This window comes from Hippocampus zosterae, chromosome 2, assembly GCF_025434085.1.
Source record: "Hippocampus zosterae strain Florida chromosome 2, ASM2543408v3, whole genome shotgun sequence".
Classification (NCBI taxonomy): domain Eukaryota; kingdom Metazoa; phylum Chordata; class Actinopteri; order Syngnathiformes; family Syngnathidae; genus Hippocampus; species Hippocampus zosterae.
In genome coordinates, this window is record NC_067452.1 from 20,952,146 (window position 1) to 20,962,869 (window position 10,724).

Genomic DNA, 10,724 nt, shown 5'->3' on the forward strand with positions numbered 1-10,724 from the left:
ATGAAGATAGTGAAGAGGATGCACAAAACAGGGTTAGATGGAGGTAACTGTAGCGACCCCTGAAGGGAAAAGCCGAAAGGAAAAGAATAAGACTCTCAGTGGAAATTTAAGGTATTTCCATTGCACTAGTCTTTATCTTTAAACAAAGAGCACCATCTACAGGAGTAAAAATGAGTGCAAGTGCTTCATGAAGCTGTATTTGTTGACTGATGCTGAGCCATTGAAAGATGTCATACCGGTGTTAACCATTGGATGACAGAGGTAGTTAATTAATTAGACAAATGACCGTTGTGATGGAAGATTGAAGTTGGGCAGCTGATCTTTTCTACATGCATTTGAAACCTTAAGTGAGTATGAAGATATGAAGATTAAAAAAAAAAACAGGCATATGAACAAAGAGTATTTTACATCTCGTTCGGAACTGCGCGGCCCTATGCTGCTCCCCAGTAGCACTGATGGAAAAATTGTGCCCCCCCTCCATCCTTTAAATTGCTCATCCCTGGTCTTATGTTGGATTTTCACCTATCGCAGCAGGGTCCCAACGACTGCGCATCACATGATCAAGGGTGGTTCACTGAAACTCAAACGCATAATATCAGTCATCCAAATCTGTTTTGGACCTAATTAAGATTAAGATATCCTTTATTTGTCCCGCAATGGGGAAATTTACAGTCAGAGTTCAGAAAGGAAACCACAAGGTAGGGAGAGGGGAAAAAAACCCACGCTCGAACTATCCTCTTCTAAGGATAATTTAATTCCAGGATAAAAAAAAAAGACCCTAGCACATAAATAAGCATATGACAGTTACAACAAGTCACAAGACATAACATGTAATGAGGGGGAGGATGAATGAGAAGGGGGCAGGGGGAGGGGCGACGCGGCCCGTCCGCCCAGCTGCACAGTCCTCCGGGGGAAAAGAAGAGGAACGGTGAAGGCGGTGATGATAAGATAAGATAAGAAAAACCTTTATTAGTCTCACAATGGAGAAATTCCCAATTCACAGCAGCAAAGTTATGAAAGTAAGAAGTAGAACAACAAAATATAGGAGCTGCTGGAAAGGCAGCCACTCTCGCGGCGCCATTTTGAAGTCAAAATAACAAAAATAAAACAAGACAACACATAGGACACAGACAGTCGTTCAATCTTCACCAATTTTCTGCATACACTTTGTTGTCTGAAGCAGTTCTAGATGAAAGAGGAGAGGATCAAAGTGTCCTTTCTCCAGTGGATCAGAGACGTCATGCTGAAAATGTGCACACGTCTGCTACAAGCTAAGTTTTGAAAGCAAACACAAAGCTGTAGCATCCATTGACGAAAAGAGATTAGTTCACTTCTCCTGTCCCACGTAATCCGCTTCAAACTCCAAGCCGCGACTCCCAGCTCCAAATCCGCATCGGCACTCCACGCCAACGCTCCTTTCTTCTCATCGTCGGCTCCCCAAGACCTCCATCCATCCAGCCGCAGACCGTTCAACAGCACCGATCTCTCCGCTGAACAAAGCGGGGCTGTGAAAAATGCTGCCCATTACAGGCGCAAGACACAAGCGCCCCGGGACTGTCCAGCAACGACAGTCAAATGGCGCCGACATTCCTCCAGTCAAAAACAGTGCTGGTATACCCATGCTGCCGAGAAGGCGCAACCACCAAGCACAGAGTCTCCTCCTTGATGAATGTCGTGGCCAAAAAATGCTGAAAAAGGTCCACATCAAGTCCACACGACGTAACAACAAACACAAAGTGACAAAAGAAACACAAGAACAACAAAAAAAAGCAAGGCTCATGAGAGCACTTGCTGACGGCTGCCTACTCGGGCGCCATCTTGACATGATAAGGATGTGTATGCGCGTGTGATTGTCTCGTTGTGTATGTGTATGCGTGTACGGGCCACAGCAAAAGTTGTTTGTTTTGGAGGCATAGCTGCCAACAATTTCAGACAGCCTTGAGTCCGTGGTCTGTATCTCTTCACTGGATTCCAACTTTTCCATGTTGTTGTCGATCGTACGGAGACGCTCCAGAACCGCAATTGCGGTTGAGCTCAGTCACCGCTTGAGTCTGAGTGTTGAACATTCGCACTAGACCATCGAGAATGACCGGCAGCATCTTCACTTACAATAAAGCCGCTCCCGTCGGTTGGATTTTTGTGATAGAACAGGAAACTGCTAACACCAAACTGCAGCATACCTGCTAGCAGAAGGCCGATAATGTAGATGTCTTCCTCCTCCTTAACGGGCAGTATCGACAGGCACACCATTCTCCGCTTCCTCCATGGATCTCGGGTGTGCCCAGCAGCAAATGTCCCGAGGGGCAAGCAGGCTCCCCACTGCCTGCTCTTCTCGTCGAGAAAATCTTATCGATTGCATCAAGAGACCAGCCAACCAATTCCATGTTTTGTTTTTTTCGGATGAAAAAATACGGCGGAGGCTAGGAAAAGACAGCACAAGGACAGCACATAGACTGATTGGCGAGCAAGGGGGGTGGGGGTGGGGGGCAGGAGCAGAGCAAAAAAGCGTCCGCCTTCGTCGAGAGCCAAGTAGAAAACATTGGGTGAAATATGTCTAAACACGGCATTGATAAATCTGGAGTGCACTGTGTGTCCATGTACATCCATAGATCCATCCATCCATCCATTATCCGAGCTGCTTATTCTCACAAGTGTTGCAGGTGTGCGGTAGCCAATCCCAGCTGTCGTCAGACAGTAGGCGGCATACCCCCCGAGCTGGTTCACAGCAAATCTCAGGGGATACATAGACGAACAACCATTCATACTCACAGTCACACCGAGGGACAATAGAGAGTGCTCAATTAACCAACCATGGATGTTTTGGAATGTGGAAAGAAACCAGAGTATGTCTGGTCTAGAAAACCCTTGCAGGCACGGGCAGAACATGCAAACTCCACACAGGAAGGCCGGAGTCCAGAATATAACGCCAGACCTCCGTGTTGTGAGGGGTGCGAATCATTCTTCCACCGGGCCACCATGTCCAATCCTCCGTATGCAAATAAGACATGCAGGGACAGCAACACACTCATAGCCATAGAAGCATTCACACCCAGTGGTTTGCACCAAAACAAGTTTGTCAAAGACGATTGAACGTATTCTTTTAAATGGTTCATGTTTGTATGTAAAATTGGACAAAAGCCCAATATTTGAAACCAGGCATAGCAATCCCTTGAATACGATGATCATTGTCGTATAATTTCATTTGTCATTATGTGTCTATTTTTTTAACAGCCACTGATGGTGGAGTGCAAGGATTGGCAATTTAAAAGATGTTTTTGATACCGGTGCGAATGAAGGACCACATAGGACCCTGATCTTCCTCACCAGATGTGTGACAAAAAGCCATTTTAAATATGTACCGAATGTCGTGGTCCTGTCTTGTTTGCTGTTTGTTTCAGTCTCCAGCTGGCGAGGGGATATTACCTCATGAGTCACACCTCTCAAATCCGGCCTCATTACCTGCCTGCTTGACAAACCAGGCCACACCATCAACTCATTGTGAGATTATTCACACCTTTGTCTCCAAGTGCTTAATTCTCTAGATGTTCTTGACATTGTGCATCGTAGCCTCTTGCCATGTTTTTTTTTTCTTGGTATCATTTCGTGTAAGTAGTTCTTGGCATAATTTGGTTGACATTCTCGCGTCTTGGAAACCTTGTCCTTTGAGTTTGACAAGCCATTTACGTGTTTCTCGTTCCTTGCCTTTTGCAACCATTTTTCTTTTGTTTTCGCTTTTTAATGCTTCTTTGTTACCAGCGTCCTTTCGTTGTACTTTTGTCGGTCTAGCGTTCTTTTGGAAAGAAATATTTCTTTATTTTTGTCAAGTCTCTTGTCTGTGCCTACGTTTGTGGGGACTCCAATTCTGTCGGGAGCATTCCGGAAACCCAACACTGAATAAGTCCCAGACCGTGAATGAATGAATAGTGGAAATCTGTGTATAATTGATCGCCATTGCAATGCATTGTGGAAAATTGGGCAGTTTGTCAGTGTGTCATCCTCGTCGTTGGGGGCCTACCTTGGATACATGTATTTCTCTGCAGCATTATTTTCTTTATCGACAGCAAAAATAACACGGTATGTATGTAGCCACGCATATACATTTGTTTAATACCCTATGTTTGGCAGACAACTTGCCGGAAATACATAAGCAGAGGTAAAGGACCTCAGAGACGCAGTACACAAACACATTTATGAGCAAGGAGGAAAGCGTCTGCTTCATTCCTGTGGTGTGTGACATGAACGCGTGTTTTATTGAATCGGCCTACTCACATGCGGGAGCCAGTTAGTCCACACACAAATGTGAACATGTTATTGAGCGTTCTGAATTTTGACCTTCACCCAAATATTAACTACACGTATACATAAGCAATTAAAAAGGAAAGAAGGGTAATTCCTGATCCTGTTCAATGCAATACAAATTTCTTGGCTCTCCAAACACATTAAATTTCGACCACCATTGAAAAAAAATGCACAAATGGTCCATCCTAATTCAACCAACAAACACAACTACACTAACTATAAGATACCTCATGAGAAAAATTAAAACTTTGGAACTATTCATATCTCAGCATATGTCGAAGGAAGACTTTACCAAAGTGGGATCAAAACTCTGTTGTGCTCCCTGAAATTGAAAGGAAAGACATGCTCCCTCCCTCACAACACACAACCAATTGAAGACATCCCCACTTTCTTCCTGAGAGCAATCATGAAGAAACGATTATGTGCGCGACTTCCTGTACTACATTTTCGGTAAAAAAACAAGAAAAAAGGTTTGCATTTGTTATAGCACGTTTCACTTCACGGAGTGTTTTATGTGAAAGTTATTTTACACAATTTTCTAAAATACGCCACCTCTGCATTGAAAAATGTCTTGCTTGGCTTGGGAACTTGTTGCCCCATTGGCGGTTGTAGTAACAAGCAGAAGAAGTTGAATCTGTGACTACAAGAACCTTATGAACTGGCTAACAGGATGAGGAGGAGAGAATGTTGCGTGTTGCTCTTCCAGTCGCCTCTTGCGGCTGAAAATAGAGGGCAGCCATCTTGCATTGCCTGTGAAACTGACAACTTCTGTTTTGTGTTTTTCACTGAAAACCTTTTTTCAGTGCATGTTTAATGCTAAGATCCCGTATGACGTCAAGAGAACCTCGCAAAAACGAGCTTCACTGTTTGCATTGACAATTCAGAGCATATTATCTCCGTGCTATGACTCATGACTTACAGGGGTTCACATTTCCCAGCATTTAGAGCGTCTCTCAGGCTTTTGGGTACAACCGTACACCAGACGGTGTGGAATTTTTAATGTCGGGACAGAAAATAACGTCACTACGCCATGAAGAAATCACTGTATTCAAGTTATTTTCGCTTAGCAGGGCCAACACAAGATGACCACCGGTGGTTGGCCTTGCTTGTCATTATGGCGAGTAGGCATAACCTGGGAAAGCTCAGTATGTCATGGAATCATGTAACTAAACGGGCCAATCACGAGAGCGGGTATGCGCTACAGTGTGAACTGTACGTTGAACTGTCTACGTGCAGCAACAGTTTCGTTTGGTTTTGGTTTGGTTTGGTTTGGTTTGTTTATTGAACATAAAACATATACAGTAATAATTTGACAGAAAATAAGGTAGATAAAAAAGTAAAAGAAAGAAATCAGTCTTCATTCAACACAGTTATTATGTTCAAGGGAGTAGGATGAAGTAAAAAAACTTATCTAGTCCTACCCCGTTATGTGTTTATATCTACTAAATCATTTTGATATCAATCAGAAAAGAAAAAGTAATAAGAAGTCTCCAATAAGGCTCATACTTTACCCTTAACCGTGATATTTTCACAACTTTTGGTTTGTATCGGGATTATAAACATCCTCACCCTGGCACTCTTGTGTCAATTTTCTCTTGTATTCATAATGGATATTGCAATACCTTTCTCTATTTATCAACTTAGTTCTGATTTATCATTATATTTAATGTTTAGAATTTATCATTTTAACTCTGATTGGTGTAGGTTGTTTGTACTATTTTTTTGAATTTGTTTTTGAACTCAGCAAGCGATTTACTCATTTTTAGGTCCGTTTCGAGATTATTCCACAGATTAACACCTTTGCTAGATACACTTCTTTGCTTGATGTTTGTTCTTGTTTTGAGTTTTTTGAATAAATTGGTACCTCTTAATTCATAGTTGCTTTCTCGAATTTCAAAAAACTTCTGAATGTTTTGGCAGAGCAGGTTATTGTGTGCTTTGTACATTAATTGGGCGATTTTAAAGTCAACCAGGTCAGAAAGTTTCTGTCGTGTGCGTGCATTGTGTCTCAGACATGTGGCAGATGTGCTACGCAGCATAACGCGTCAGTCACGTGATGCAATGCGGCCATTGTCGCCCATGTGAATGAATAACAATCAAGACATTTTAAGCTCATAAAATTCTAATTATCGGGGCACATCGTTCTATTTGCGGCTGCTGACGTTGACATTTAAGTGGAGATGTTTACACAAACTGATGATTAATTGTGTTTTTGTGACATTAAGCGTCCTGGTCATCCGGTTAATGTGTAGTGGGTAGTAATAGGTTAGGCTGGCTCCTACGTTTGTTTTAAGCTACTGGAAATAAGACTGTGTCCAACCACTTTTAACAAAACGCAACCAACTTCTTACTGTGTAGGTAGTGATACACCTCAGATTTTTCGAGATTGTTCATTGCCTCGCATGTGAAGAGACGGCGTTCAGAATGTAGTTAAGCATGTGACTGTACCTTATGGCTGGCCTTTTTAAAAAAATACATCATCCTCCTGCCCCGCTAGGTTAGCAGGAAGCAGAATTGAAATATTTTCTCTTCTATGCCGCAACAAATGGCGTTCCCACGTTCTCTTAAACTGAGTGCAGTATATATCGGTGTATCTACATCATACAGTGCCTGCCCGAACACAAACATACTAATCACATAAATGTCATAATTCACATACACTTATTTGTCAATCTACGATGTGTCGCGAGAGCATGTTGCTGTTTGCCCGCAACTGTTTTAATTCCTGAAAGGCCCAAAAGCTATGAAGTTTCACATGGCTTGCCTTTGCTTGTAGCAGACGTGTGCACATTTTCAGCATGATGTCTCTGATCCACTGGTGAAAGGACACTTTGATCCTCTCCTCTTTCATCTATAACTGCTTCAGACAACAAAGTGTATGCAGAAAAGTGGTGAAGATTGCACGACTGTCTCTGTCCTATGTGTTGTGTTGTTATTTTTGTTATTTTGACTTCAAAATGGCGCCGCGAGAGTGGCTGCCTTTCCAGCAGCTCCTATTTTTTTGTTGTTCTACTTCCTTTCATAACTTTGCTGCTGTGAATCTGGAATTTCTCCATTGCGAGACTAATAAAGGTTTTCTTAACCAGAAGTCATTTGGAGCCCTACTCCTGTCTATAAATGTGAGTTATCTTTTTTTTTTTTGGGGGGGGGGGGGTTAATTCTTACTGTACAGGAAGCACAAAGCATTTCCATATACTGTATAGTGAATAGAAGCAACCCTGCTTTTATTCAGCCCCGCGAACAAACACAAGACGAGCAGGGCATGTTTCTGTCAATCGCCAAGCGAAATGAGAGGTCCATCAGTACTTTATTAATTGCTTAATACCGTATATATTAACGTAAGAGTCCAACAAATCAAAATATTAGCTTTAACCTTGACTCACAAATAAAATTAAGAAAATAGTTTAATCAATTCACACACACACACACACACACACACACACACACACACACAAAAGATGTCTACTTTTGTATTTGAGTGTTTAAATACGTTGACTTGTTATGAACTTTCCACACACCCAGAAATACAGATCCCTGAGAGGAGGTTCCTATCTTTGTGTTACATTAGATGACCACATTTTTGCAGATTTGCACCTAACGCTGCTCGGTCTGGAAACGTCAGGATTGACTTGAACTCAAATGCACAGTACTACTAGTTGTCAAAGTTCTTTGGTTCTCACCGGTCAAAAGTTCTCAATACATGATTGATAGACTCAGGGAGCGGATGACTGTATTATGCAAATGCAGTGACGACCCTACGCACAAATTATCACCTGTGCTGTCAAACCATACCTCACACTAAATTGCATACTTATGTTAAAGAAACATTTACTGCCAGTGGCTCACTTTGTTCCAAGACCAGTTTGTCAAAGATGTTCGAATATTTCTGTTTAATTGGTTCGTGTTTGGGTGTGAAATTGTAAGCGAGCCAAATATTTTTGTGTGCACATATTGAACTCACCAGCTCAAACAAGCCCACAATTCCTATATTATATTTCATGAACCATTATGTTTGATATATTGAACTGAAGAAGACCAAAGTGGAGGTTTATGGATGTAGTGAAAGAGGACATGAAGGTAGTTAGTGTGAGAGAACAAGACAGGCTTAGAGAGAGGCAACTGATTCGCTGAAGGCAAAAGTCGAAAGGAAAAGAAGATATTTCGCATTGATTATATTGCTTTTAGAGCAACTGATGCTGTCTTGGTTCAGTTACCTGACGTCTGTGCAAGAAGTGCGGGTTGAGTTCCCCCTCATTGAGGAAATATATTTTCTTGTCTGACATATGACTTCATTCAACTGAACTTGTCTGACATGTCTTTTGACGCGGGGACAACATTCCAACTTAATGTATAAAAGGTTTACTGGTATGCCAATTTTGGGATTCAAGCATCCACACTGCAAAGGTAAGCTTACTCAATTGCACATCCTACTTTTCCCCCCACCACTCATGCATTTTTTAAAAATTCTTACACATGGTCAATTGTAAATCTGATTTTCAACCACCCATTCTATCATCGCTCAGATGGCTGGTCTTCACCTGTTGGTTGTCCTTTGTGTGATCGTTGCACTGAGCCAAGCTGTAAGTTGAAATATGACACGGCGACTCTTCTTGATAGTTTTGTGTTTTGCTCTCTGAACTCAACATTGTGCTTTTCTTCTTCATCATCTTCACAGAGACAGACCCCCCCAGACAGTAGGTGGCTATATTTACTGTAACTCCTGCTTCTGCTTTTAACCTTGCTACAGAGCCATTTAATGCCCAACAAATACATTGCAGAAAATAATTGCCCGAAAGGCTGGACTCAGCTGGACAAGTACTGCTACAGCTTCAAAAATGATCCTAGGAGCTTTTCAGATGCAGAGGTATGGAACACTTCCAAACATTACTTTCGTACACAGGGTACTGCAATTAAAATGCCATTGATGCTACGTGCGAGTCTTGAATTCTGGTCATTTCTGGTCTCATTTTATTTTCCCTTCAGAGTGTCTGCAACATTCTCGGCGGAAACCTGGTCTCGATCAACAGCGCCAAAGAACACGCACTGGTTGTTGAACTGATTCGGGCGGGGGCTGGTTCTGTCGTAGACACCTGGATTGGACTCCATGATGCAATTCTGGTGAGAAACCGACCAGTACAACAGTTCTGATCGGATCAAGTCACCGTTTTAACCAGAGGAATTTTTGCCACGTAGAAAATTAACACGTGTTTCAGACTAAGTCTTGTCAGCAAGTTCAAGGAAGATGGTTGTCGTCATGGTCGTTTTAGGACCTCAAGGGAGGAGAACCTGGTGCCCTGGAACTTGTCCTGTAGCTTCACCTAGAGGTTGACATGTGTTAAATGGTTACAGTGAACACATGACGAACATGTATAGCAAAAAGTGAAAATGAACCAAATGTTTGTCTCACGTGCTCCATACTGCAAGCACAGTCTTTAGGTGTCTAAAATGCACCTTTTTCTTACACAGGAAGGGGATTTCGTATGGACCGATGGCGAAGTTGTTAATTTCAGGAACTTTGGCGCTAACCAGCCTGACAACAACGGTGGAAATGAAGACTGTGTAGAGATTGAAGCAGATGGTTTGTATGCTGAAGTACATTTTGGAAGGAGAATAGAGTATATCTGGATGTGTCATAAAGTGTCTTTTCATATTGCAATAGGGTATCCTGACGTATATTTCATACAAGTACGTGTTACGTTGTCCGTGAAAGTGGCGCACTTAACATTTGTGTTTTTTCTTGCAGACTCACTGTGGGATGATGATGAGTGCGCCGACTTAAATCCATTTGTCTGCATCAGACCTGTGGATGAAAAAGATTGCCATTAATCAGCCATCTTTCCCTTCTTCTCTTCAAAAAGAAGACATTTTCTCAATCATGCTAACTTTTGAGATGATTTCTGTGGGATTCTTCGGTGTTCAAGACAGGTTCATTCGCTTGTTAATGTTTGTCGCCATTGGCTAGCCTTTCTTTTCAATAAATTTATTTTTTCTGAGCATTTAAATATGTTTGAGTGTTAATCCCCCGCCCCCCTCCCACACACTCCCTTCACTTTTAACATTATTGTTTGATTATAGAATGATAGTTCAACAATAAGCATTTTTTTTACCTCTTGTCTTTTTTTTTATTTCACAATGTAAGTGCACTGCAATATGTTGCACAGTCCTTATTGTAAACGTCTTTTTCTTTAAAATAACATCGTTGAAACCCTTGTATATATTTTTATCATTAGATCACGATATCTTCACTGGTAATTGACGGCAACATATGAACACGCTTGAACCTTCAACTGTGCTATCAAACCATACTTCAGAAATGAAGACAAAATTAGAGGTGACAGGTCAAGTTCATTTGTGTAGCCCTGAACAACAAAAGAGGCTTCACAAGCCCGCAGTTTACTTATATTTGTGACATCCTCTCATCTAAA

The 10,724-nt window shown here is 41.8% G+C and overlaps 1 protein-coding gene across 1 annotated transcript; it reads left to right on the plus strand.

Moving 5' to 3' along the window:
* On the plus strand, positions 1–10,301 carry LOC127596279 (galactose-specific lectin nattectin-like). Its single transcript, XM_052058565.1, has 8 exons — positions 1–43; positions 8,657–8,703; positions 8,823–8,879; positions 8,975–8,993; positions 9,078–9,163; positions 9,283–9,417; positions 9,766–9,877; positions 10,043–10,301. Exons 1-8 carry the CDS (start codon positions 1–3, stop codon positions 10,123–10,125), a joined length of 582 nt encoding a protein of 193 aa, XP_051914525.1. The 3' UTR covers positions 10,126–10,301.
* Positions 10,302–10,724: the final 423 nt, after the last annotated feature.